This window comes from Panthera onca, chromosome D3, assembly GCF_046562875.1.
Source record: "Panthera onca isolate mPanOnc1 chromosome D3, mPanOnc1 haplotype 2, whole genome shotgun sequence".
NCBI lineage: Eukaryota > Metazoa > Chordata > Mammalia > Carnivora > Felidae > Panthera > Panthera onca.
This window is the reverse complement of record NC_138350.1, coordinates 55,848,973-55,872,274: the sequence shown is the minus strand read 5'-3', so window position 1 is coordinate 55,872,274 and position 23,302 is coordinate 55,848,973. Positions and strand designations below refer to the sequence as shown.

General features: G+C 42.5%; 1 protein-coding gene and 1 long non-coding RNA gene across 7 annotated transcripts in view; one reads left to right on the top strand and one right to left on the bottom strand.

Annotated features, from left to right (window-relative positions):
• The window catches only part of LOC132665920 (uncharacterized), a 77,963-nt gene extending 61,978 nt beyond the window's left edge, over positions 1-15,985 (bottom strand). For 2 of the 4 annotated variants that reach the window (XR_013551239.2, XR_013551240.2), the window contains exons 1-3: positions 14,436-14,524; positions 13,382-13,517; positions 13,220-13,260 (exon numbers count right to left, since the gene is read on the bottom strand). This is a non-coding gene — a long non-coding RNA (uncharacterized LOC132665920). Of the gene's footprint in view, positions 1-13,219; positions 13,261-13,381; positions 13,518-14,435; positions 14,525-15,363 lie in introns of those variants that run through there. The other 2 variants (XR_013551241.2, XR_013551242.2) reach the window with 2 other exon arrangements.
• ZNF396 (zinc finger protein 396) lies at positions 11,985-22,936 on the top strand. 3 transcript variants are annotated; one of them, XM_078435327.2, is made up of 5 exons: positions 11,995-12,078; positions 12,857-12,961; positions 14,472-14,893; positions 15,173-15,314; positions 21,145-22,936. In XM_078435327.2, exons 3-5 carry the CDS (start codon positions 14,477-14,479, stop codon positions 21,597-21,599), a joined length of 1,014 nt encoding a protein of 337 aa, XP_078291453.1. In that variant the 5' UTR covers positions 11,995-12,078; positions 12,857-12,961; positions 14,472-14,476; the 3' UTR covers positions 21,600-22,936. The 3 variants fall into 3 exon arrangements, with proteins under 3 accessions (XP_078291451.1, XP_078291453.1, XP_078291452.1); XM_078435325.2 differs by lacking the exon at positions 12,857-12,961 and having other exon boundaries at positions 11,985-12,078; XM_078435326.2 differs by lacking the exon at positions 11,995-12,078 and having other exon boundaries at positions 12,095-12,961.
• Positions 22,937-23,302: the final 366 nt, after the last annotated feature.

Here is a 23,302-nt window from a genome sequence, read left to right as displayed (position 1 = left end):
TGTGAGTAATACCAGATGATTCCATAAGCATAAGCCCCATGCCGTATTTCCTTTGCTGAGGAATGAGCTCCTAGATAAGAGGCAATGCTGTGCAGAATACCAAGACGATGGATAAAGCATTCCATAAATACTTCTGCAAGTACACAGATGGTACGCCTGGCTGAAGGATTATGTTAAGGGAAGGCAAATCCATGTTCAGAAAACATGTATATTCAGTGAGGATGTCTCTCTGCCTCCTCTATGAAAAAAGAGGCCCAGTGTAATCAGTCTGCCACCAGGTGGCTGGTTGGTCCCCACGGGAAGTGGTGCCATATGAGGGGCCTCCTGTTGGTCTCTTCAGTTGACAGATTAAGTACTCAGCAGTAATGTTAGACAGGTCAGCACTGGGTAGGGGAAGTCCACATTTTTGAACCCCATGCATAGCTTCCATCCCTGCCATTGTGGCCACTTTACGGCTCACCGAGCAAGCACAGGATTACTAGGTTAAAAGACTGATTTATATCCATGGAGTATCAGCCTGATTATTAGAAGTCTCCTCTACACTGCATGGCCATGGCTCACCACATAGCAGATATGTCTCTATTGTTCCAGGGTAATGGAACTTGCTGGAAGTCTTTTCTCCAGAGTGCAAGCAAAAGTCATTTACTGGGAGGTTATCTCACTAGAGGTACTCTGCTATGAAACTGCCCATGAGGGTGCAGGAGAAAATTGCTGCCAGGGCAATCTCCTGCTGGATCCAGGAGAGCTACATGCTGAGTCTGTAGAGTCAGCACACCAGAACCAGGAAGGGAAGCCCCTTTCCCCTGCAAAGTCTCTCCAGAGCCTCCCACTGACAACTCATAACATTATGCTTGTTGGCAAAGGAAAAATATTTAAAAGGTCCATTTCATGTTTACAGACAGCAAAGGATGAATTTCAATAAACTGGTAGCTATCAAAGGCATGTAATGGGGTGAATAGTGTCCTCCCAGAATTCATGTCCACCTGGAAACTCAGAATGTGACCTTCTTTAGAAAAGTACATTTTGGGGGCAGATGCAATTAGTTAGGATGAGGTCAGACTGGATGAGGGTGGGCCCTAAATCCAATGATTGGTGGCTTTTTAAAAGGAGATGAGACATGAAGCCACACTTAGAGAAGTCCATGTGATGACAGAGGCAGAGATTGAAACGATGCAGTATTGCTGGCACCCATGAGAAGTTGGAAAGAAGTAAAGAAGAAATCTTCTGTAGAGCTTTCCGAGGGAGCATGGACCTGCCAACACCTTGATTTCAGACTTCTAATCTCCAGAACCATGAGATAATAATAAATTATTATTTGAAGCCACCAAGTTCATGGTAATTTGTTATGGCAGCCCTGGGAGACTAATGCAGCACCAAATCAGGTTATCACCAAATGTTTAGTTCCAGTCTGGGGAGAACCAACTCACAAATGAATATTTGAAGCCCTATGCCCTGGAAGAAAGGTGAGAATCAAGATTCTATATGGGCAGTGTGCTAAACACCCAAGGTTATATAGCAGACTCTGAAATTCTACCACAGATCTCTCTTCTTATTAGGCTTTACTGTTGCACCAGATATGGATTTTCAGTACTGTATGAAATTTATTATCTCTATCTCTTCATATTAAAATGTCATGAGCCATTATGCTTTTATTGCAATGTATCTACCTGCAGCAGCTCTCTGATCCAATGGGCTCTCCTTCTTGCAGATTATCTGTCCTCCTGGTAACTACTAAGCCTTTAAATCTATCTGAACAGTCTTTGTTAATTTTCAGAAACTGCCCCTTTTATCAGTTTGATCCTCTTTTTATCCACATATTTATGGAGCATACATTAACTAGAGATCAATGTCCTAATTATGTTAAAGGGAACAAATGACACAGAGAACACAAGGATGAATGGGACACAGATCCTGTCTGACATGTACATGAGTGAAAGAGACACATCTTGGAAGATCCCAGATTTCTACTGGGGGGATGGTGGTACTAGCCCAGGAGAAAAGGAGGAAAAAGAGGCGAGTGTAGAGGAAGTGAAGAAGAACTCACATTTAGTTTAAGGTGCCTGTGAAACAAACAAGTAGTCATGTTTCATAAAGTCACCTCTATGGGGAAGAGGCTCAAGAAGAGGATCGGTCTCAAGATATAAATTGGTACTCGTTAGTTCAGGGTTGGTAATTAAAGGCTTATAGGTGGAAGTACATGAGCTGGCCCAAAGAGAGCCTATAACATGAAAAGTGCAGGAACCAAAGACAGAACAAGAACACTAATTGTATGTGGGATTGCAGAACAAGAAGAACCACTGTGTTTAGAAGGACAGAGGAGTAATGAAGGACAAAATTCAAAGGGGAAGAAGTACTGTTGTAAATAATGTGAAATGCTGAGAAGGATGAAAGTAAGTAATCATATATGGCAGTAGGGAAGACAGTGAATGGATAAGGGTGGAAGCTTCTTTATACAAGGGTTAAAGGGAGGGCACCTGGGTGGTTCAGTCGGTTAAGTGTCTGACTTTGGCTCAGCTTATGATCTCATGGTTTGTGAGTTCGAGCCCCACATCAGGCTCTCCGCTGTCAGCTCAGAGCCTGTTTGGATGCTCTGTCCCCCTCTCTATCTGCCCCTCGCCTGCTCATTCTCTGTCTCAAAAATAAATAACCTTTTGGGGCACCTAGATGGCTCAATCGGTTAAGCATCTGGTTAAGTGTCTGACTCTTGGTTTTGGTTCAGGTCCTGATCTCACAGTTCATTTGTTAGAGACCTGCCATCAGGCTCTGTGATGACAGCGTGGAGCCTGCTTGGGATTCTCTCTGCCCCTCCCCTGTTCACTTGCTCTCTCGCTCTCAAAAATAAATAAACTTAATAAAAAAGGGGAAGATGGCGGCGTAGGAGGACGCGGGGCTCACCGCGCGTCCTGCCGATCACTTAGATTCCACCTACACCTGCCTAAAGAACCCAGAAAACCGCCAGAGGATTAGCAGAACGGAGTCTCCGGAGCCAAGCGCAGACAAGAGGCCCACGGAAGAGGGTAGGAAGGGCGGCGAGGCGGTGCGTGCTCCACGGACTGGCGGGAGGGAGCCGGGGCGGAGGGGCGGCTCGCCGGCCAAGCAGAGCCCCCGAGTCTGGCTGGCAAAAGCGGAGGGGCCGGACAGACTGTGTTCCGACAGCAAGCGCGACTTAGCGTCTGGGAGGTCATAAGTTAACAGCTCTGCTCGGAAAGCGGGAAGGCTGGAGGACAAAGGGAGGGAGAGCTGCTGAGCCCCCGGACGGCAGAGCTCAGCTTGGCGGGGAACAAAGGTGCCAGCGCCATCTCCCCCGCCCATCCCCCAGCCAAAATCCCAAAGGGAACCAGTTCCTGCCAGGGAACTTGCTCGCTCCGCGCAAACACCCAACTCTGTGCTTCTGCGGAGCCAAACCTCCGGCAGCGGATCTGACTCCCTCCCGCTGCCACAGGGCCCCTCCTGAAGTGGATCACCTAAGGAGAAGCGAGCCAAGCCTGCCCCTCCAGCCCCCGAGCACCTTGCCTACCCACCCCAGCTAATACGCCAGATCCCCAGCAACACAAGCCTGGCAGTGTGCAAGTAGCCCAGACGGGACACGCCACCCCACAGTGAATCCCGCCCCTAGGAGAGGGGAAGAGAAGGCACACACCAGTCTGACTGTGGCCCCAGCAGTGGGCTGGGGGCAGACATCGGGTCGGACTGCGGCCCCGCCCACTAACTCCAGTTATACACCACAGCACAGGGGAAGTGCCCTGCAGGTCCTCACCACGCCAGGGACTCTCCAAAATGACCAAACGGAAGAATTCCCCTCAGAAGAATCTCCAGGAAATAACAACAGCTAATGAACTGATCAAAAAGGATTTAAATAATATAACAGAAAGTGAATTTAGAATAATAGTCATAAAATTAATCGCTGGGCTTGAAAACAGTATACAGGACAGCAGAGAATCTCTTGCCACAAAGATCGAGGGACTAAGGAACAGTCACGAGGAGCTGAAAAACGCTTTAAACGAAATGCAAAACAAAATGGAAACCACGACGGCTCGGCTTGAAGAGGCAGAGGAGAGAATAGGTGAACTAGAAGATAAAGTTATGGAGAAAGAGGAAGCTGAAAGAAAGAGAGATAAAAAAAATCCAGGAGTATGAGGGGAAAATTAGAGAACTAAGTGATACACTAAAAAGAAATAATATACGCATAATTGGTATCCCAGAGGAGGAAGAGAGAGGGAAAGGTGCTGAAGGGGTACTTGAACAAATTATAGCTGAGAACTTCCCTGAACTGGGGAAGGAAAAAGGCATTGAAATCCAAGAGGCACAGAGAACTCCCTTCAGACGTAACTTGAATCGATCTTCTGCACGACATATCATAGTGAAACTGGCAAAATACAAGGATAAAGAGAAAATTCTGAAAGCAGCAAGGGATAAACGTGCCCTCACATATAAAGGGAGACCTATAAGACTCGTGACTGATCTCTCCTTTGAAACTTGGCAGGCCAGAAAGGCTTGGCACGATATCTACAGTGTGCTAAACAGAAAAAATATGCAGCCGAGAATCCTTTATCCAGCAAGTCTGTCATTTAGAATAGAAGGAGAGATAAAGGTCTTCCCAAACAAACAAAAACTGAAGGAATTTGTCACCACGAAACCAGCCCTACAAGAGATCCTAAGGGGGATCCTGTGAGACAAAGTACCAGAGACATCACTACAAGCATAAAACATACAGACATCACAATGACTCTAAACCCATATCTTTCTATAATAACACTGAATGTAAATGGATTAAATGCGCCAACTAAAAGACATAGGGTATCAGAATGGATACAAAAACAAGACCCATCTATTTGCTGTCTACAAGAGACTCATTTTAGATCTGAGGACACCTTTAGATTGAGAGTGAGGGGATGGAGAAGTATTTATCATGCTACTGGAAGCCAAAAGAAAGCTGGAGTAGCCATACTTATATCAGACAAACTAGACTTTAAATTAAAGGCTGTAACAAGAGATGAAGAAGGGCATTATATAATAATCACAGGGTCTATCCATCAGGAAGAGCTAACTATTATAAATGTCTATGCGCCAAATACCCGAGCCCCCAGATACATAAAACAATTACTCATAAACATAAGCAACCTTATTGATAAGAATGTGGTCATTGCAGGGGACTTTAACACCCCACTTACAGAAATGGATAGATCATCTAGACACACAGTCAATAAAGAAACAAGGGCCCTGAATGATACATTGGATCAGATGGACTTGACAGATATATTTAGAACTCTGCATCCCAAAGCAACAGAATATACTTTCTTCTCGAGTGCACATGGAACATTCTCCAAGATAGATCATATACTGGGTCACAAAACAGCCCTTCATAAGTTTACAAGAATTGAAATTATACCATGCATACTTTCAGACCACAATGCTATGAAGCTTGAAATCAACCACAGGAAAAAGTCTGGAAAACCTCCAAAAGCATGGAGGTTAAAGAACACCCTACTAACAAATGAGTGGGTCAACCAGGCAATTAGAGAAGAAATTAAAAAATATATGGAAACAAACGAAAATGAAAATACAACAATCCAAACGCTTTGGGATGCAGCGAAGGCAGTCCTGAGAGGAAAATACATTGCAATCCAGGCCTATCTCAAGAAACAAGAAAAATCCCAAATACAAAATCTAACAGCACACCTAAAGGAAATAGAAGCAGAACAGCAAAGGCAGCCTAAACCCAGCAGAAGAAGAGAAATAATAAAGATCAGAGCAGAAATAAACAATATAGAATCTAAAAAAACTGTAGAGCAGATCAACGAAACCAAGAGTTGGTTTTTTGAAAAAATAAACAAAATTGACAAACCTCTAGCCAGGCTGCTCAAAAAGAAAAGGGAGATGACCCAAATAGATAAAATCATGAATGAAAATGGAATGATTACAACCAATCCCTCAGAGATACAAACAATTACCAGGGAATACTATGAAAAATTATATGCCAACAAATTGGACAACCTGGAAGAAATGGACAAATTTCTAAACACCCACACTCTTCCAAAACTCAATCAGGAGGAAATAGAAAGCTTGAACAGACCCATAACCAGCGAAGAAATTGAATCGGTTATCAAAAATCTCCCAACAAATAAGAGTCCAGGACCAGATGGCTTCCCAGGGGAGTTCTACCAGACGTTTAAAGCAGAGATAATACCTATCCTTCTCAAGCTATTCCAAGAAATAGAAAGGGAAGGAAAACTTCCAGACTCATTCTATGAAGCCAGTATTACTTTGATTCCTAAACCAGACAGAGACCCAGTAAAAAAAGAGAACTACAGGCCAATATCCCTGATGAATATGCATGCAAAAATTCTTAATAAGATACTAGCAAATCGAATTCAACAGCATATAAAAAGAATTATTCACCATGATCAAGTGGGATTCATTCCTGGGATGCAGGGCTGGTTCAACATTCGCAAATCGATCAACGTGATACATCACATTAACAAAAAAAAAGAGAAGAACCATATGATCCTGTCAATCGATGCAGAAAAGGCCTTTGACAAAATCCAGCACCCTTTCTTAATAAAAACCCTTGAGAAAGTCGGGATAGAAGGAACATACTTAAAGATCATAAAGGCCATTTATGAAAAGCCCACAGCTAACATCATCCTCAACGGGGAAAAACTGAGAGCTTTTTCCCTGAGATCAGGAACACGACAGGGATGCCCACTCTCACCGCTGCTGTTTAATATAGTGCTGGAAGTTCTAGCATCAGCAATCAGACAACAAAAGGAAATCAAAGGCATCAAAATTGGCAAAGATGAAGTCAAGCTTTCGCTTTTTGCAGATGACATGATATTATACATGGAAAATCCGATAGACTCCACCAAAAGTCTGCTAGAACTGATACATGAATTCAGCAAAGTTGCAGGATACAAAATCAATGTGCAGAAATCAGTTGCATTCTTATACACTAACAATGAAGCAACAGAAAGACAAATGAAGAAACTGATCCCATTCACAATTGCACCAAGAAGCATAAAATACCTAGGAATGAATCTAACCAAAGATGTAAAAGATCTGTATGCTGAAAACTATAGAAAGCTTATGCAGGTAATTGAAGAAGATATAAAGAAATGGAAAGACATTCCCTGCTCATGGATTGGAAGAATAAATATTGTCAAAATGTCAATACTACCCAAAGCTATCTACACATTCAATGCAATCCCAATCAAAATTGCACCAGCATTCTTCTCGACACTAGAACAAGCAATCCTAAAATTCATATGGAACCACAAAAGGCCCCGAATAGCCAAAGTAATTTTGAAGAAGAAGACCAAAGCAGGAGGCATCACAATCCCAGACTTTAGCCTCTACTACAAAGCTGTCATCATCAAGACAGCATGGTATTGGCACAAAAACAGACACATAGACCAATGGAATAGAATAGAAACCCCAGAACTAGACCCACAAACGTATGGCCAACTCATCTTTGACAAAGCAGGAAAGAACATCCAATGGAAAAAAGACAGTCTCTTTAACAAATGGTGCTGGGAGAACTGGACAGCAACATGCAGAAGGTTGAAACTAGACCACTTTCTCACACCATTCACAAAAATAAACTCAAAATGGATAAAGGACCTGAATGTGAGACAGGAAACCATCAAAACCTTAGAGGAGAAAGCAGGAAAAGACCTCTCTGACCTCAGCCGTAGCAATCTCTTACTCGGCACATCCCCAAAGGCAAGGGAATTAAAAGCAAAAGTGAATTACTGGGACCTTATGAAGATAAAAAGCTTCTGCACAGCAAAGGAAACAACCAACAAAACTAAAAGGCAACCAACGGAATGGGAAAAGATATTTGCAAATGACACATCGGACAAAGGGCTAGTATCCAAAATCTATAAAGAGCTCATCAAACTCCACACCCGAAAAACAAATAACCCAGTGAAGAAATGGGCAGAAAACATGAATAGACACTTCTCTAAAGAAGACATCCGGATGGCCAACAGGCACATGAAAAGATGTTCAACGTCGCTCCTTATCAGGGAAATACAAATCAAAACCACACTCAGATACCACCTCACGCCAGTCAGAGTGGCCAAAATGAAGAAATCAGGAGACTATAGATGCTGGAGAGGATGTGGAGAAACGGGAACCCTCTTGCACTGTTGGTGGGAATGCAAATTGGTGCAACCGCTCTGGAAAGCAGTGTGGAGGTTCCTCAGAAAATTAAAAATAGACCTACCCTATGACCCAGCAATAGCACTGCTAGGAATTTATCCAAGGGATACAGGAGTACTGATGCATAGGGGCACCTGTACCCCAATGTTTATAGCAGCACTCTCAACAATAGCCAAATTATGGAAAGAGCCTAAATGTCCATCAATTGATGAATGGATAAAGAAATTGTGGTTTATATACACAATGGAATACTACGTGGCAATGAGAAAAAATGAAATATGGCCTTTTGTAGCAACATGGATGGAACTGGAGAGTGTGATGCTAAGTGAAATAAGCCATACAGAGAAAGACAGATACCATATGGTTTCACTCTTATGTGGATCCTGAGAAACATAACAGAAACCCATAGGGGAGGGGAAGGAAAAAAAAAAAAAAGAGGTTAGAGTGGGAGAGAGCCAAAGCATAAGAGACGGTTAAAAACTGAGAACAAACTGAGGGTTGATGGGGGGTGGGAGGGAGGGCAGGGTGGGTGATGGGTATTGAGGAGGGCACCTTTTGGGATGAGCACTGGGTGTTGTATGGAAACCAATTTGACAGTAAATTTCATATATTAAAAAATTAAAAAAAAAAACTTAATAAAAAAGGCTTAAAGGGAACAGGAGGTGCAATTATAGTTTATTCTCTATAATTGATGTTATAGTATATGTAATTAAAAATTCAAATTGGTCTAGAAGACCTAGAATGGACAAGAACAGTCCCCTCCGCCCTCCACCACTAAGTCCTGCTTTGCAGGACTACATCCCCGTTCTACTCTTATAGCTGTTTCTATGGGGATTTACTTACACGTTCTAAATAATTTAAGACAGCTATTTATTTTCATATTTCACTTTTACATATTATTAAGTTCATATTATGAAATATAAGGATTTAGCTCTCTTATGCAGCCACACTTCCCTCATACACAGAATTATCATTCCTCCCTTTCCCCCAAACCTCCCAATATACTTGGTTAGATCAAATTTCAGTGTTCATATTATAATGACTATGTAAGCATTATCCATAGCTAAGCCTTCTAATGTACCCTAAATTTCTTGCACACCATTCTGTTTGCCTGAACTTAATGATAAATGGGTGCTGCTTCTGCCCTTTGCTTCGTCTTCTATCTATTAATCACTTATCCTGCCAGAATCACTAACTTTCAACTTGAAGTATCAATCTCTCAGCATTGGAATATAACAAACATACCCAGTACTCTATCTGCACTATTATTCCCCCATTGAGGCATGTGCCTTGAGCACTCCATCCCTCTACTTCTTAACTCCAAATCTGTCTCCTGGGATCTCCTTTATCACCCTCTCAAGAATTTCCCTCATTACCTACTATGTTGAATCCCCTATCCGTGTTGTCTTACTTGGATTACTCTCTCTTTAGGGCAGACTTCCAGTAGCCTCCTGAGAAGGGATGCATGGGAGGGAACTTTTTTTTTTTTTAACACTTCGCATGTCTGAAAATGTCCTTATTCCTACTTTGAATATGATTCAGCTGTGTTTAATTTGGAAATTAATTTTCCTCAAGATTTTGATGGCATTGTTCATTATCTTCTAGACTGAGAAGTCTAATAATCATCTTGTTTTTCAAATTTTAGCTTGCAGCTCCTTAGATTCTGGAAGCTTTTAGGATCTCAAATTTGTCCTGTATTTTAAGAAATTCCAGAATGATACAGGTCTTCATCCCTTGTGTGGTGCATGCAAAGGGCTGGCCCTTTTAATCTGGGAATACTCGTCTTTCAGTATGGGGACATTTTCTTGAAAAATCTTTACTTAAAGCTCAAACTTTATTCAGCAGCAGATCATTCACTGGGGAATGGGAGTTAGAACCCAGTGCTTATTGATCATCAAGGAATGCATACTGGGAAGGTGTATATTACCTTTGGGTTGTCTGAGCATCTTCAGAATGTTTGGTAAAATGGTTTATGCTAAGAATCTCAGGCAAACTTTACTTCAGAAACCTGAGTTTCTTTACTACTCAGGCAGACTTTACTTCAGAAGACCCTGACTAAAATTTTAGTTCATAGCCTTTTACCTGGCCTGCCACATCTTTTGAAACTTCTTATTTCTTCATCCTCATCCTTAGCCACTCATGGCCTGCCATCCTTCAATCCCAGCAAATATAAAATTTCACTGGTCCCTCAGTTTCGACTACATGGCACTCAGCTTTCCCCAACAACTCCAACCCCACTCTCTCCACCCTCCCCCCAACACCTTCTTTGTGCTTTTATAGTATCCTGTAGTTAGCTCCATCAGAACAGCTACCATGTTGTTTAAAATAGTCAATCTATATACCATTCTTCTTTATTAGCCTATCAGTTCCTAAAGAGCAAAAATCTGTGTCTGACGTTTGAATTCTCAGTATCACGCATCTGGTACTTAGCAGATGATCTTTCTACTAGGACCTGATTTCTGCTAACTTTGCACTCTATCCGAAGCAGGCTCTGCACTGACAGTAGAAAGCCTGAGTGCAGAGAGCCAGATGTAGGGCTCTCACCAACCCGGCAACTCACCAACCATGACACCATGACCTGAGCTGAAGTATAAGGCTTAACCAACTGAGCCACCCAGGCTCCCCTTACACTCTGAAACTTTTCATAAACACTCTTTTACTTTTTTCTTAGCTTCATCTTCTGGGATGATCTGGGTATTTGGTAGAATTCAAACCCAAGAATAGTTCCTTATTCTCTTTGCAGCCTTCAATTACTGTCCATTTTCTCCTTAAACTACCTTCTATGACTTCACACCACTGTCCGAAATTGACTGCTCCTGTTTCAGATGCCTCATTGCCTTGACTAACTTAACCTACCCACCATCAGAGTGAACACATTCCCTTCTGCACTTTTGGACTGTCTTGCTATTTGTATTAGTAGCTGCCTCAACAAATTTTCTTATCCTGTGAAAGTCCCCTATTGGTGCAAGAATTTCTTCAAATTTAATGTCATTGTAGATTAACTAAGCGACAAGTTTCTCCCCTAACCCTTAGGTCTGGTACAGGTGGAATAAAGCAGCCTTTTCTCTCATCATTTCGGACTCTGGTAAGGGCATACTTGGCGCGGGGGGGGGGGGGGGGGGGGGGAGAGGTCATCCCAAAAGGTGTGGGTTTTTTTTCCTTATTGCTGTTTATTACCAAGTGGTTTTCAAGCGTCTCTGTTCTCTCCCTAATTCCCTACTTCCCTCTACAACTACATTTTCCAAGAGTCCCTATGGAAAGTAGGTGGAAGAGGAAGCCAATATGTGGGGTTGTGGCCTCGCATTTTTAAATTTACTTAAAAGGTTATCTGAGGAAATATATACGTATATATTGGTGCCAAAATATGTGTGTAGGTGGGTTGTCCCCTTTTTAAGGGCCATTCGGTTCTCCCGTGAAAGAGCGGGGTGGGGGCGGGGGTGGCGTCAAATCTTTTCCTTAAAACAGTACTACTTGGAGTACAACCAACCCCAGTAGCGCGGATGGTATCAGAGGCAGGTTGAACTGAAAGGCAGAAAGCTAAGGAGTCTTTCCTCTCTGTGATCTTGGGCAAGTCACGAAACCTTTGGACTTATTTCTTGTTAAGTGGGAATAACTTTACCGGGTTAATGAAAAAGTAAATGGAATAACCTAAGTAGAAGCACTCTGAAAAACAACCACCCGGGTTTTGTGAACCGGAAGGCGGAGCAGTCGCATTCCCAACCGTCGGGGTTATCCCCTTCCGCTAACTCGGAAGTCGCCTCACCAAAAGCCTCCTGCGGCGGCGACTCGTCTCCATGGCAACCGCTCCCTCAACCCGGGCCGGCTCCCAACCCAGCCGCGAGGACCGGAAGCAGCTTCCGACCGGGCGCTTTCCCGGCATCTTCCGGAAAACGCGGGGTCGCTCTTCCCCGTCGGGAGGTGAGAGCCGAGGCCCCCTCTGAACCCCTAGGCTGCATGGAGAGGCGTCCTCACCCGGGGTTTGGGAGGAGGTGGCGCGGACCTCGACGACACCCTGAGGCCGCCCTCCCAGCCCGTCCCGCCGCCCAACCCCTCTTCACGCCCGCTCCTGTCACCCCCCGGCGTTTCCCTCGGCCCTTAGCCGGTCCTGCACCTCCAGGCCCCCTAGCCGCGCGCCGGGACCCCCCCTCCCCTCGTCCTCCCGGTGCAGCCCCGCGGCGCCTGCCGCCACAGCCGAACCCTCTCGGCTCCCCGCCGGCGCGCGCTCACCTGGCCTCCGCGCAGCGTCCTCAACGCCCGCGCGCGGCCCGCGGTCTCGCGGGGCCGGGGCCCCGCGCGGGAGAGGCGTGGGCGGGGTGGGGCAGGTGGGCTACGCGTCCGGAGACCCTCCGGCGCCAACCTGCGGCGACTCGGCCCCGCTGGAGGAGGGGTGCTGGCGTGAGCGTCGGTCCTCCGCCGTAGCACCCCGCTTTCCGGGCTCTCGGCGAAGCCTCCCCTCCAGGGAGGGAGCCCGTTGGTCACAGGCCCGCGCGTGTGTTGGCGGTTCGGTCTCCCAGTCTCCTGTGTAGCGCCGAGAGCAGCTGTGGAGGTGGCCCGCGGCTGCAGGTGCTGAAGAGGCAGAATGCGTGCCAGCCGCCACTCTCTCCGTGACTTCCAGAGGCTTTTAGTTTAGAGTCCCTCAATGTAACGCTCCCAGACGGCGTCCGAACTCATGGCCTCAACCTTTCCCGCCGCCCAGGTCTCGACCTTAGATTCTCCCCCCGGCGCAGGAGCATCTGGGTCTGCTGCTCCTTCTCGGCACCCGGACCCCTGCCCCCTGCCTCTTGACCACGCAGCACTGTGGGTAAGTGGATGGCCCGGAATCAGGCCCCATCCCTGCCCCCTTGCCCGTGGTCACTCTACCTGAGCTTGGCAGGTTCCTCATCTACAAGGCAGGCATGGAAGTAAGCGTACAGGACTTTTGAGAAGGTTTAAAGGAGTTTCTCTTTAAGGTGCTGAGAACAGTGCTCAGCACATGGTTAATACTGTGTCAGCTGTTATCATTTGCTGCATAGCAGTGTATATTACGTTCTTCTGTTTACTTCGTAACGTTGTCTCTCACCTGCTAGAGTTTTAAGAAGCCACGGGTCTTGTTCAGGTCAACTGCATAAAAAAGAAAAATCGGGTCACCTATAAGATTTTGTAATCAGCCATCAGTGATCAGTGATGCATATAGTGCTAGAACTGTCTTTCCACCCGCTTCCTGCTGACAAGCTCATGACACCTGGAGAAATTACATCACTGAGTTGCTGTTGACATTGTGAATTGGTGAACAATCGTTTCAGTAATTCATTTTATAGTACCGAGCAAGACATTTGCCGCTCTCCTTTGACCCCAGCAAGCCAAGTCCTTGGGATATCCTTGAATAATTTGAAAGGAGAAAAATATATTCCTGAAAATGTGCCTCCCATCATTATTTATGGTAGTCAAACTTAGACACAACCTAAATATTCTACACTAAAGAGATAGGTAAATAATGCAGATGTTATGGATGGGAAGTAGAAGTGAATATGAAAAAATAGAAGCACATTAAGATTAGGGAATGTACAATTACTTTTTCTTTTAAATAGTTCCTTTAATGTCAAAATAGTATTGTTTTAATGCTGTTCAATAGTATTAAACTTAATGTTTTATTTAATACTGTTTAATAGTAAGTGTTGAAAAGAAATCCACATGAATACTTCTCTCATGAGACTATTTCTTAATGCTCTTTGCAACAGGCTAGAAAAAATTAATTGGCTGTTTGAGCCTGCCCCAGAGTCATAATTTTTCTCAAGCTTCCCTTATTTCTGTTCTCCAGGAGTTCCTGCACAATCCTGGCTGATCTCTTATTGTGATATTTAGTCAGCCTTATGTGCAAGATTTTCAGAATAAATTGGGAATTACTCATGCATATGAATTCCATCTTAGCTCTTCAATTCTCTTAAGGAAGTATTCTTTGAAAGCATGGTTTATGTTAAGATTAAGGGCAGTACTTTCTGTAACAGTGTTGTTTCTTTGTTTTTAAATTTTAAAAAAAAAAGTTTGTTTATTTTGAGCACGCATGGGGGAGGGGCAGAGAGAGAGGGAGGGAGAGAGGGAATCCCAAGCCAACTCTGCAGGCCTTGATCTCACAAACCGAACCTGAAATCATGACCTAAGCTGAAATCAAGAATCAGAGGCTTAACCTACTGAGCCACCAGGCGCCCCCAGTGTTGTATTTCTAAGAAACGTGTCTGTGTCTTGTTTCCACCTGTTTGTTTAATCGTATTTAAGGAGTGTCCTTAAGGAAAGCTCACCTCCCTGAAGATTAAAGCCTACTTATTTATTTCCAGTCCAAATGTCTGCAAAATTGAGAAAGTCCTCACTCCATCCACAACCTTCAGAGGAGTCTGACAGCATTGTGATAGTGAAGATGGAAGAGGAAGAGCAGATCTGTGATCTGGACCCCAGCCTCCCCTGGAGCACCTCCTGCAGCCCAGAGACCTTCCACCAGCGGTTCAGGCACTTTGGCTACCAGGAGTCGCCTGGGCCCCGGGAGGCTCTGAACCGGCTCCGGGAGCTTTGCCATCAGTGGCTGAGGCCCGAGGTGAACTCCAAGGAGCAGATCCTGGAGCTGCTGGTGCTGGAGCAGTTCCTGGCCATCCTGCCTGAGGAGCTGCAGGCCTGGCTGCGAGAGCACCGGCCCGAGAACGGAGAGCAAGCCGTGACTATGCTGGAGGAGCTGGAGAAAGAGCTTGACGGGCCAACTGAGCAGGTAAAAAGGCATCAGGAATGGATGGGCAACCAGGCTGGGTTAGAAGCTCTGGGCCATTATTGGGGTAGAGCTCTCAAATTGTACTCCCACTGAACACGCTAAACATGTTGGGTGGTGAATGTACTCCCAGCTGTGCCAGAAAACTGAACACGGCTGTGCTTTCTTCCTCCCTTTTCCTGCATCCCAGGATATTTCTACATAGTTTTTTCTCTGCTCTTTTATTTCAAAGTCCCAACGTGGGTCTCTTCTTCAGCCTCAGGTATGCCTAACTGCTTTCAGGTGTTTTTTGGACAAAATGAGGACATGCTTGCAGAGAAGTTGACACCTTGGGAAATTCATCGGGAATCACCAAATAGCCAGATCAAGCCCATTAAGAAGCAGCTGCCATTAACATCACGGGAGTTTCACTCAAGACAAAAAGGTGAGGGGCAGGATTCAGTTCATGGTGGGAGGAAAAGGTGGCCTCTCACCTGCCCACACACATCTCAGCTGCTCTCTGTAAGAGGTCTCAGATCTCCCCTCCTGCCTCTTCTTCACGTGGGAACTTCCATTATATGTTGTGCTAATGATCACTCTCAGTATTTTGTTCTTGTTTCTTACTCATAGAGTCTTGTAATATCTTTCAGATTTTTAAATCCTTGACATCATCTCCATGGGATTTTCAAACCTTTCTTTAAGAATCATGACCCTTTTTGGGGCTCCTGGGTGGCTCAGTTGGTTGAGCATCTGACTTTGGCTCAGGTCATAATCTCACAATTGTGAGTTCGAGCTCCCCATCAGGCTTGTTGCTGTCAGCGCAGAGCCCGCTTTGGATCCTCTGTCCCTCTCTCTCTCTGCTCCTCCCCCACGTGCTCTCTGTCTCTCTCTCCATCCCTCTCTTTCCCACCTCATAAACATTAAAAAGAAAAAGAAGCATGACCCTTTTCTCAAATGAAATTTTACATGGAGTTCCAGCGTGTAAAACAGATGAAAACACAGCTACTCTAACTGAAGCAGGAGCAAACACTGTTGGTCCACAGGGCACCAACCTGGCCTTGTTCTCAGATGTTTTACCTTCAGGCAGCTCCTAAGGGCCCTTCTGAGGGACCATAAAGTCACAGTCTACCTCATCATATTCTGTTTCTTCTTGTTTGGTTACTGGTGACGTCTAGTACTATAATTGCCATATTGCTGCTAAGATGACTTTGCCCTCCTGTGGTGACTCGAATTTGAATATTTTTCTCTCCCTCACATGCTAAACTGGCCTCTGTTGCTCCTTGCATCACTTTTTTTTTTTTTTTTTTTTGGTATTTGTTAACAGAAGTAATTTTCTATTTATTTTATTATTTTTTTAATATAATTTGTTTTCAAGTTAGCTAACGTACAGTGTATACAGTGTGCTCTTGGTTTTGGAGGTTGATTCCTGCGATTCATCACTTACATACAACACCCAGTGCTCATCCCAACAAGTGCCTTCCTTAAAGCCCATCACCCATTTCCCCTTTCCCACTGCCCCCCCCCATCAATCCTCCGTTTGTTCTTTGTATTTAAGAGTCTCTTAATGGGTTTGCCTCCCTCTCTGTTTGAAACTGTTTTTCCCCTTCCCTTCTCCCATGGTCTTCTGTTAAGTTTCTCAAGTTCCACATGAGTGAAAATATAAGATACCGTCTTTCTGACTGACTTATTTCATTTAGCGTAATACCCTCCAGTTCCATCCCCGTTGCTGCAAATGGCAGGGTTTCATTCTTTCTCATTGCCAAGTAGTATTCCATTGTATATATAAGCCACATCTTCTTCATCCATTCATCAGTTGATGGACATTTGGGTTATTTCCATAATTTGGCTATTGTTGAAAGTGCTGCTGTAAACATTGGGGTACATGTGCCCCTATGAATCAGCACTGCTGTATCCTTTGGATAATTCTTTTTTTTTTATTTTTATTTTTATTTTTTTTTCCTTCGGATAATTCTTAGTCGTGCTGTTGCTGGGTCATAGGGTAGTTCTATTTTTAATTTTTTGAGGAACCTCTACACTGTTTTCCAGAGTGGCTGCACCAGTTTACATTTCCACCAACAGTGCAAGAGGGTTCCCATTTCTCCACATCCTCACCAACATCTTTTGTTTCTTGAGTTGTTAATTTTAGTCACTCTCACCAGTGTGAGGTAATATCTCAATGTGGTTTTGATTTGTTTTTCCCTGACGAGCGATGTTGAGCATCTTTTCATGTGTCTGTTAGCCATCTGGATGTCTTCTTTGGAAAAGTGTCCGTTCATGTCTTCTTCCCATTTCTTCACTGGGTTATTTGTTTTTCATGTGTTGGTTTCGGTAAGTTCTTTCTAGATTTTGGATACTAACCCTTTATTCGATATGTCATTTGCAAATATCTTCTTCCATTCTGTTGGTTGCCTTTTAGTTTTGTTGATTGTTTCCTTTGCAGTACAGAAGCATTTTATCTTGTTGAGGTCCCAGTAGTTCATTTTTGCTTTTATTTCCCTTGCCTTCAGAAACGTGTCAAGTAAGAAGTTGCTGTGGCTGAGGTCAAAGAGGTTGTTGCCTGTTTTCTCCTCTAGGGTCTTGATGGTTTCCTGACTCACATTTAGGTCTTTAATCCATTTTGAGTTTATTTTTGTGTGTGGTGTAAGAAAGTGGTCCAGTTTCATTCTTCTTTATGTTGCTGTCCAGTTCTCCCAGCACCATTTGTTAAACAGACTGTCTTTTTTTCCATTGGATACTCTTTCCTGCTTTGTCAAAGATTAGTTGGCCATACATTTGTGGGTCCATCTCTGAGTTCTCTATTCTATTCCAGTAGTCTATGTGTTCGTTTTTGTGCCAATACCACACTGTCTTGATGATTATAGCTTTGTAGTAGAGGCTAACGTCCGGGATCGTGATGCCTCCCGCTTTGGTTTTCTTTTTCAACACTACTTTGGCTATTGGGGTCTTTTGTGGTTCCATATAAATTTTAGGATTGTTTGCTCTAGCTTTGAGAAGAATTCTTTGCATCACCTTTTACAAAAGTGCTTCAAAATGGCTAGCATAGCTTTTCCATTGCAGATACTAAAAAAATAAGTGCTATGGAAAGAAAAACCAAAGCAAAATGAGGGGGATAAGTATTATCAAATAAAGTGGGGACAGAGTCTTATTAAATAAAGTGGTGGAGAAGCCCTCTTTGATGAGTGACATCTAAGCAGAGACCTTCCTTCTAGATGATCATGCTGGATAAAATGGGAGTCAGAAATGAAAAGGGAAACCCCAACTGGGAGTATCTCCCCTTCTCCCCCCAGCACTGCTTCCTTATTCTGTGGGGTTTGATCAGCTAAGTAAGGTTAGAGTTTTTCCAAGAGAATTTTAATAAGAAAATATAGGAAAAATAAAATACAGAAATATAGAGATTTAGAAAATATTTCTCTTACTGGATAAGTACCCGCTCCCAAGAGGCTTGTGCCGGGGACTTAACACCTCCAGTCTAGCAGTTGTGTTGGCTTAACTAAGAGAAAAATGAAAGTCTGTTCACACTCCATCAGGATCAAGAGGGAACCATCCCTGCTTCAGCAGCTTTTTGTGGCAGTGACTACAAAATTAATTAGCCTTAAAGCCAGGTTTTAGGATCTCAGAGTTGGCAAGGACTATGTTCTACATCCGAATGTCCTCACAGAGGCCTTTTCTACATTTTTTGTTTTGTTTTGTTTTTTATTTATCTTTCATCATGATAAGTGTACTCCTTAATCCCCATCCCCTTTTTCTCCCATTCCCCCACCCTCCTCCCCTCTGGTAAGTTCTTTATAGTTCTCTATAGTTAAGAGTTTGTTTCTTGGTTTGCCTCTCTCTCTCTCTCTCTCTCTCTCTCTCTCTCTCTCTCTCTCTCTCTCTTTCTCTTCCCCCCCCCCACCCTGCTAATTTGTTTTGTTTTTAATTCCACATATGAGTGAAATCATGTCTTTCTCTGACTGACTTATTTCGCTTTATATTATACTGTCTAGCTCCGTCCATGTTGTTGCAAATGTGAAAATTTCATTCTTTTTTGGCTGAATAATTTTATTGTGTGTGTGTGTGTGTGTGTGTGTGTATACATCTTCTTTATCCACTCATCTATTGATGGATACTTGGGGTATGTAAATAATGCTACTTTAAACATAGGGGTGCATGTATCCTTTGAATTAGTGTTTTTGTATTCTCTGAGTACATACTCACTAGTACATTTGCTGGATAATAGGCTAGTTCTACTTTTAACTTTTTAAGGAACCTCCATGCTATTTTCTACAGTGGCTGAACCAATTTGCATTCCCACCAACAGTGCAAGAGGGTTTCTTTGTCTCTACATCTTCACCAACACTTGTTTCTTGTGTTTTTGATTTTAGCCATTCTGGCAGGTGTGAGGTGAGATACCTCATTGTAGTTTTGATTTGCATCTCCCTGATGATGAGTGATGTTAAGCATCTTTTCACATGTGTATTGGCCATCTGTATATCTTCTTTGGAGAAATGTCTGTTTATGTCTTCTGGGCAAAAGACAATTTTTCAATTGGATTATTTGTTTTTTGGGTATTGAGTTGAATCAGTTTGTTATATATTTTGGATACTAACCCTTTATTGGGTATGTCATTTGAAAGTATTGTCCCCCATTCAGTAGGTTGTCTTTTAGTTTTGTTGATTGTTTCCTTTGCTGTGCAGAAACTTTTCATTTTGATGTAGCCTCAATAGTTTATTTTTGCTTTTATTTCCCTTGCTTCAGGAGATATTTCTAGAAAAATGTTGCTATCGCTGATGTCAGATTACTGCCTTTGTTCTCTTCAAAATTTTATGGTTGTGGGTCTCACACTTAGGTCTTTAATTGAATTCAAATTTATTTTTGTGTGTGGTGTAATAAAGTGGTCCAGCTTCATTCCTTTATGCCAGTACCATACTGTTTTCCTGTCACTTGGTAATATAACTTGAACTTTGGAATTGTGATACCTCCAGTTTTGTTTTGTTTTGTTTTGTTTTGTTTTGTTTTGTTTTTCAAGATTGTTCTGGCTATTAAAGGTCTTTCATGGTTCCATACAAATTTTAGAATTATTTGTTCTAGTTCTGTTGGTATTTTCATAGGGATTGCATTAAATCTGTAGATCGCTTTAGGTAGTATAGACATTTTAACAATATTTGTTCTTCCAACCCATGATCACTGAGTATCTTTCCAGTTCTTTGCATAATCTTGAATTTCTTTCATCAAATGTTTTATAGTTTTCAGAGGATAGGTCTTTCACCTCTTTAAGTTTATTTTTAGATATTTTATTGTTTTTGGTGCAATTGTAAGTGGGATTGTTTTCTTAATTTCGTTTTTTGCTTTCTGTACATTGATTTTGTATCCTGCAACATTACTCAATTTACCACTTCTAGTAGTTTTTTGGTGGAGTCTTTAGAGTTTTCTGGATATAGTATCGTGTCATCTGCATATAGTAAGAGTTTTACTTCCTTACCAATTTGGATGCCTTGTATTACTTTATGTTGTCTAATTGCTGTGGTTAGGACTTCCAGTACTGTGTTAACTGAAGGTGACAAGAGTGGACATCCTTGGATTTTGACATTGAGGTCACTTTAGAGTTTGAGGTATCAGAAGTGAATTTGAGACAGTCCTTACCATTTACAAAATGATTTCTATTTAAACCAGTAATAATGCCATTCAACTAGTACTATAAAATACATACAAGAGTAGAGGTTTTTCATAAATGGGTGCTTTGTGCTACCCTTGATTTGTTTGAGGTGTCTGTTATCTCAGTCTGTAATTCTCCCCCCTTTTCCCCCTAATTTTTATTTTTTGAGCTTATTTTCTGTATTCATTTTTGACCCTTGGCTTTCCTCATTCCATTCCTCATTATTAAACTTTTCTCTGTTGACCCTTGCACTAAGTCTTGTCTATTACTACCCACTGCCACATTTGTCTCCTCTTCTGCTTGTTTCTCTGCTTCTCCCATTATTCCTTATCTTGTAGTCTCTTTTCTTCCAGATTTTCTTCAGTCCCTGATATATCTTTTTACCTCTACTCACCATTCTACTTTTTGCATGGTGCTTTTCATCTTGATAGTTGACTGTCTCCTCAGTATGTAAAGCTTTCCCTCTTGCTTTATGATGTTCTCAATGTGTTCTGTCTTAGCATCCTCATCTTCCACATTGTGATGCTATTTTACAAACATGCTGGCTAATAAATAATCCATACATATTTCATTTGGATCATTCAATTTACCTTTCTTTCTGAACAGAGAACGAGTGAAATTGCTTTTCTCTATATTATTTCAGCTAAAGAGAGCAAAACTATCAATGTGAATTCAGCTTCGAGGCAAAAGACTCCTCCAACCATAGAACTGCCTTACAATATTTCTGACACCCTTCATATGAATGCTTCCCAGAGTTTCACGTATAGAAGAGCTTGTGAACAAGATAATGGGTTTGAAAGAAAACAGAGAAACCCTTCTGGAAAAAAACAACATAAGTGTGATGAATGTGGCAAAGTCTTCAGTCAGAGCTCAGCCCTTATCCTACATCATAGAATCCACAGTGGAGAGAAACCTTATGCATGTGATGTGTGTGCGAAGGCTTTCAGCCGAAGTGCAGTCCTGATTCAGCATCGAAGAACTCACACTGGGGAAAAACCCTACAAGTGTCATGAATGTGGGAAAGCCTTTAGTCAGAGCTCAAATCTTCTCAGACATAGGAAAAGACACACTAAAGAAAAAGTCCCATCAGTGTTGTAAGGGAATCAAAGCATTTGCTCAGAGCTTTGTCAGCAGGATAAGACAGAAAGCACACACACTCTTTTAGAATTTCAGTAGTTTTTAGTGGGCACTGGTTTGCTTTCAAAAGTCATAAGAGCTACAGGAGAGAATGTAGAATATCTTCTATCAACATTGTTTGCTTTTCTGCTTATCAGAAAGCAATGTCAATCCAGATGTTTGAGATTCTAAAGCTGAATTCAAATTTCCATCCCCAGGGCAGCTCTTGCTTGAAAAGATATTCCCAAACATATTCTATTTCCATTACTAACACAAGTAATAAACTAGTATATTTCTTTTTAGACAAACATATTTTCCCTGTTGAGAAGGAATCAGTATCAAGATTAAGTGTTTTCTTCTATTCCATAACTTGAGCATTGGAGTTCTCAGACCAAAGATTAGAGCATTTTAAAATTTTTTACCATTTGTTCTCTTACCAGATTCAAAATACGAGAATAGGATTGAGGAAACTCAAAAGAATTGATACCTTCAGACCTAGGCTGAAATGTCCAGGTTCATTGTTAGGAGGCAGATGAGTAAAGGCACTTAATCTCTTATGGAAATTCACAAAAGCCTATATACTATTGATGATACTAAGTAGTTTCCTATGTAGGAAATAAATAATTTCCTTTACAATGTAATTTGGAAATAAACCCGTGAAAACATTAAGATGGCTCTACGTGTCTTAGGAACATTCTACATAAGGAACATTCTACTAATAAATAGGGGTATCTGTGGGTGCTCATATAAGGTTCATGGTCATCTTAAAATGAAAAAAGGGAGATGAAAATACTGTCCCATTAAGACTGATACAATACAAATATTAGCAAGTGTGGCGTGTGATGGAGAAGTACCACAGCTTACATGGAAAAGGAAAAGGAAACCCTTAACAACTAACCACTATCCTTCACTGTTCTTCATGGCCCCCTTTCTGGCATAAATCAGCTGTGAATATGTTTCAGGCATCACAAGACAACCTTTTCAGGGTCTTATGCATGCTTAGTAAGGCTTGTTTGTAGACCGGTTGTCAGGACATGAGACCCTGGGTTTTGATGCTCCGGTACAAAAGAAGACATTACCAAATTTCAATTTAAAGAGTCCACTGAGGGGCGCCTGGGTGGCTCAGTTGGTTAAGCGTCTGACTTCAGCTCAGGTCACGATCTCACAGTCCGTGAGTTCGAGCCCCGCGTCGGGCTCTGGGCTGACGGCTCAGAGCCTGGAGCCTGCTTCAGATTCTGTGTCTCCCTCTCTCTCTGACCCTCCCCCGTTCATGCTCTGTCTCTCTCTGTCTCAAAAATAAAACGTTAAAAAAAAAAAAATTTAAGAGTCCACTGAGTTTTACCCATAGTTAATTAGATTTCTTATTTAAAAATAAAATGACTGACTTGTATGTTATTAAAATTATTCTGACAGTGTACAACATAATGTTTCCTTTTCTAGAGATTCTTGATAAAACTATTACAAGAATACATGCATTATAATGTTTTTTGTGGTGCCACAGTTACCCAATATGCAAAGCAAACATCAGAAATGAAAGTCTTCAGGAGAAGGGAAGAGGGGACTCATAGTAAACTTCTTTGTCTGAGCGGGTTTCTTGTGAAGTATAAACATTGCATTATCAGAAAATCCAACCATATATAGTGCTTAGAGTAACTCCAGACCCAAATATGGCATTACTATGCTCT

What these genes read in the sequence shown, in the direction of transcription:
- ZNF396 (XM_078435325.2), top strand. Translation starts at nt 14,477, where the DNA reads ATGTCTGCAAAATTGAGAAAGTCCTCACTCCATCCACAACCTTCAGAG. An exon ending in TTGACGGGCCAACTGAGCAG is followed by an intron (nt 14,894 to 15,172) that starts GTAAAAAGGCAT and finishes AACTGCTTTCAG; the next exon opens with GTGTTTTTTGGACAAAATGA. An exon ending in GTTTCACTCAAGACAAAAAG is followed by an intron (nt 15,315 to 21,144) that starts GTGAGGGGCAGG and finishes ATATTATTTCAG; the next exon opens with CTAAAGAGAGCAAAACTATC.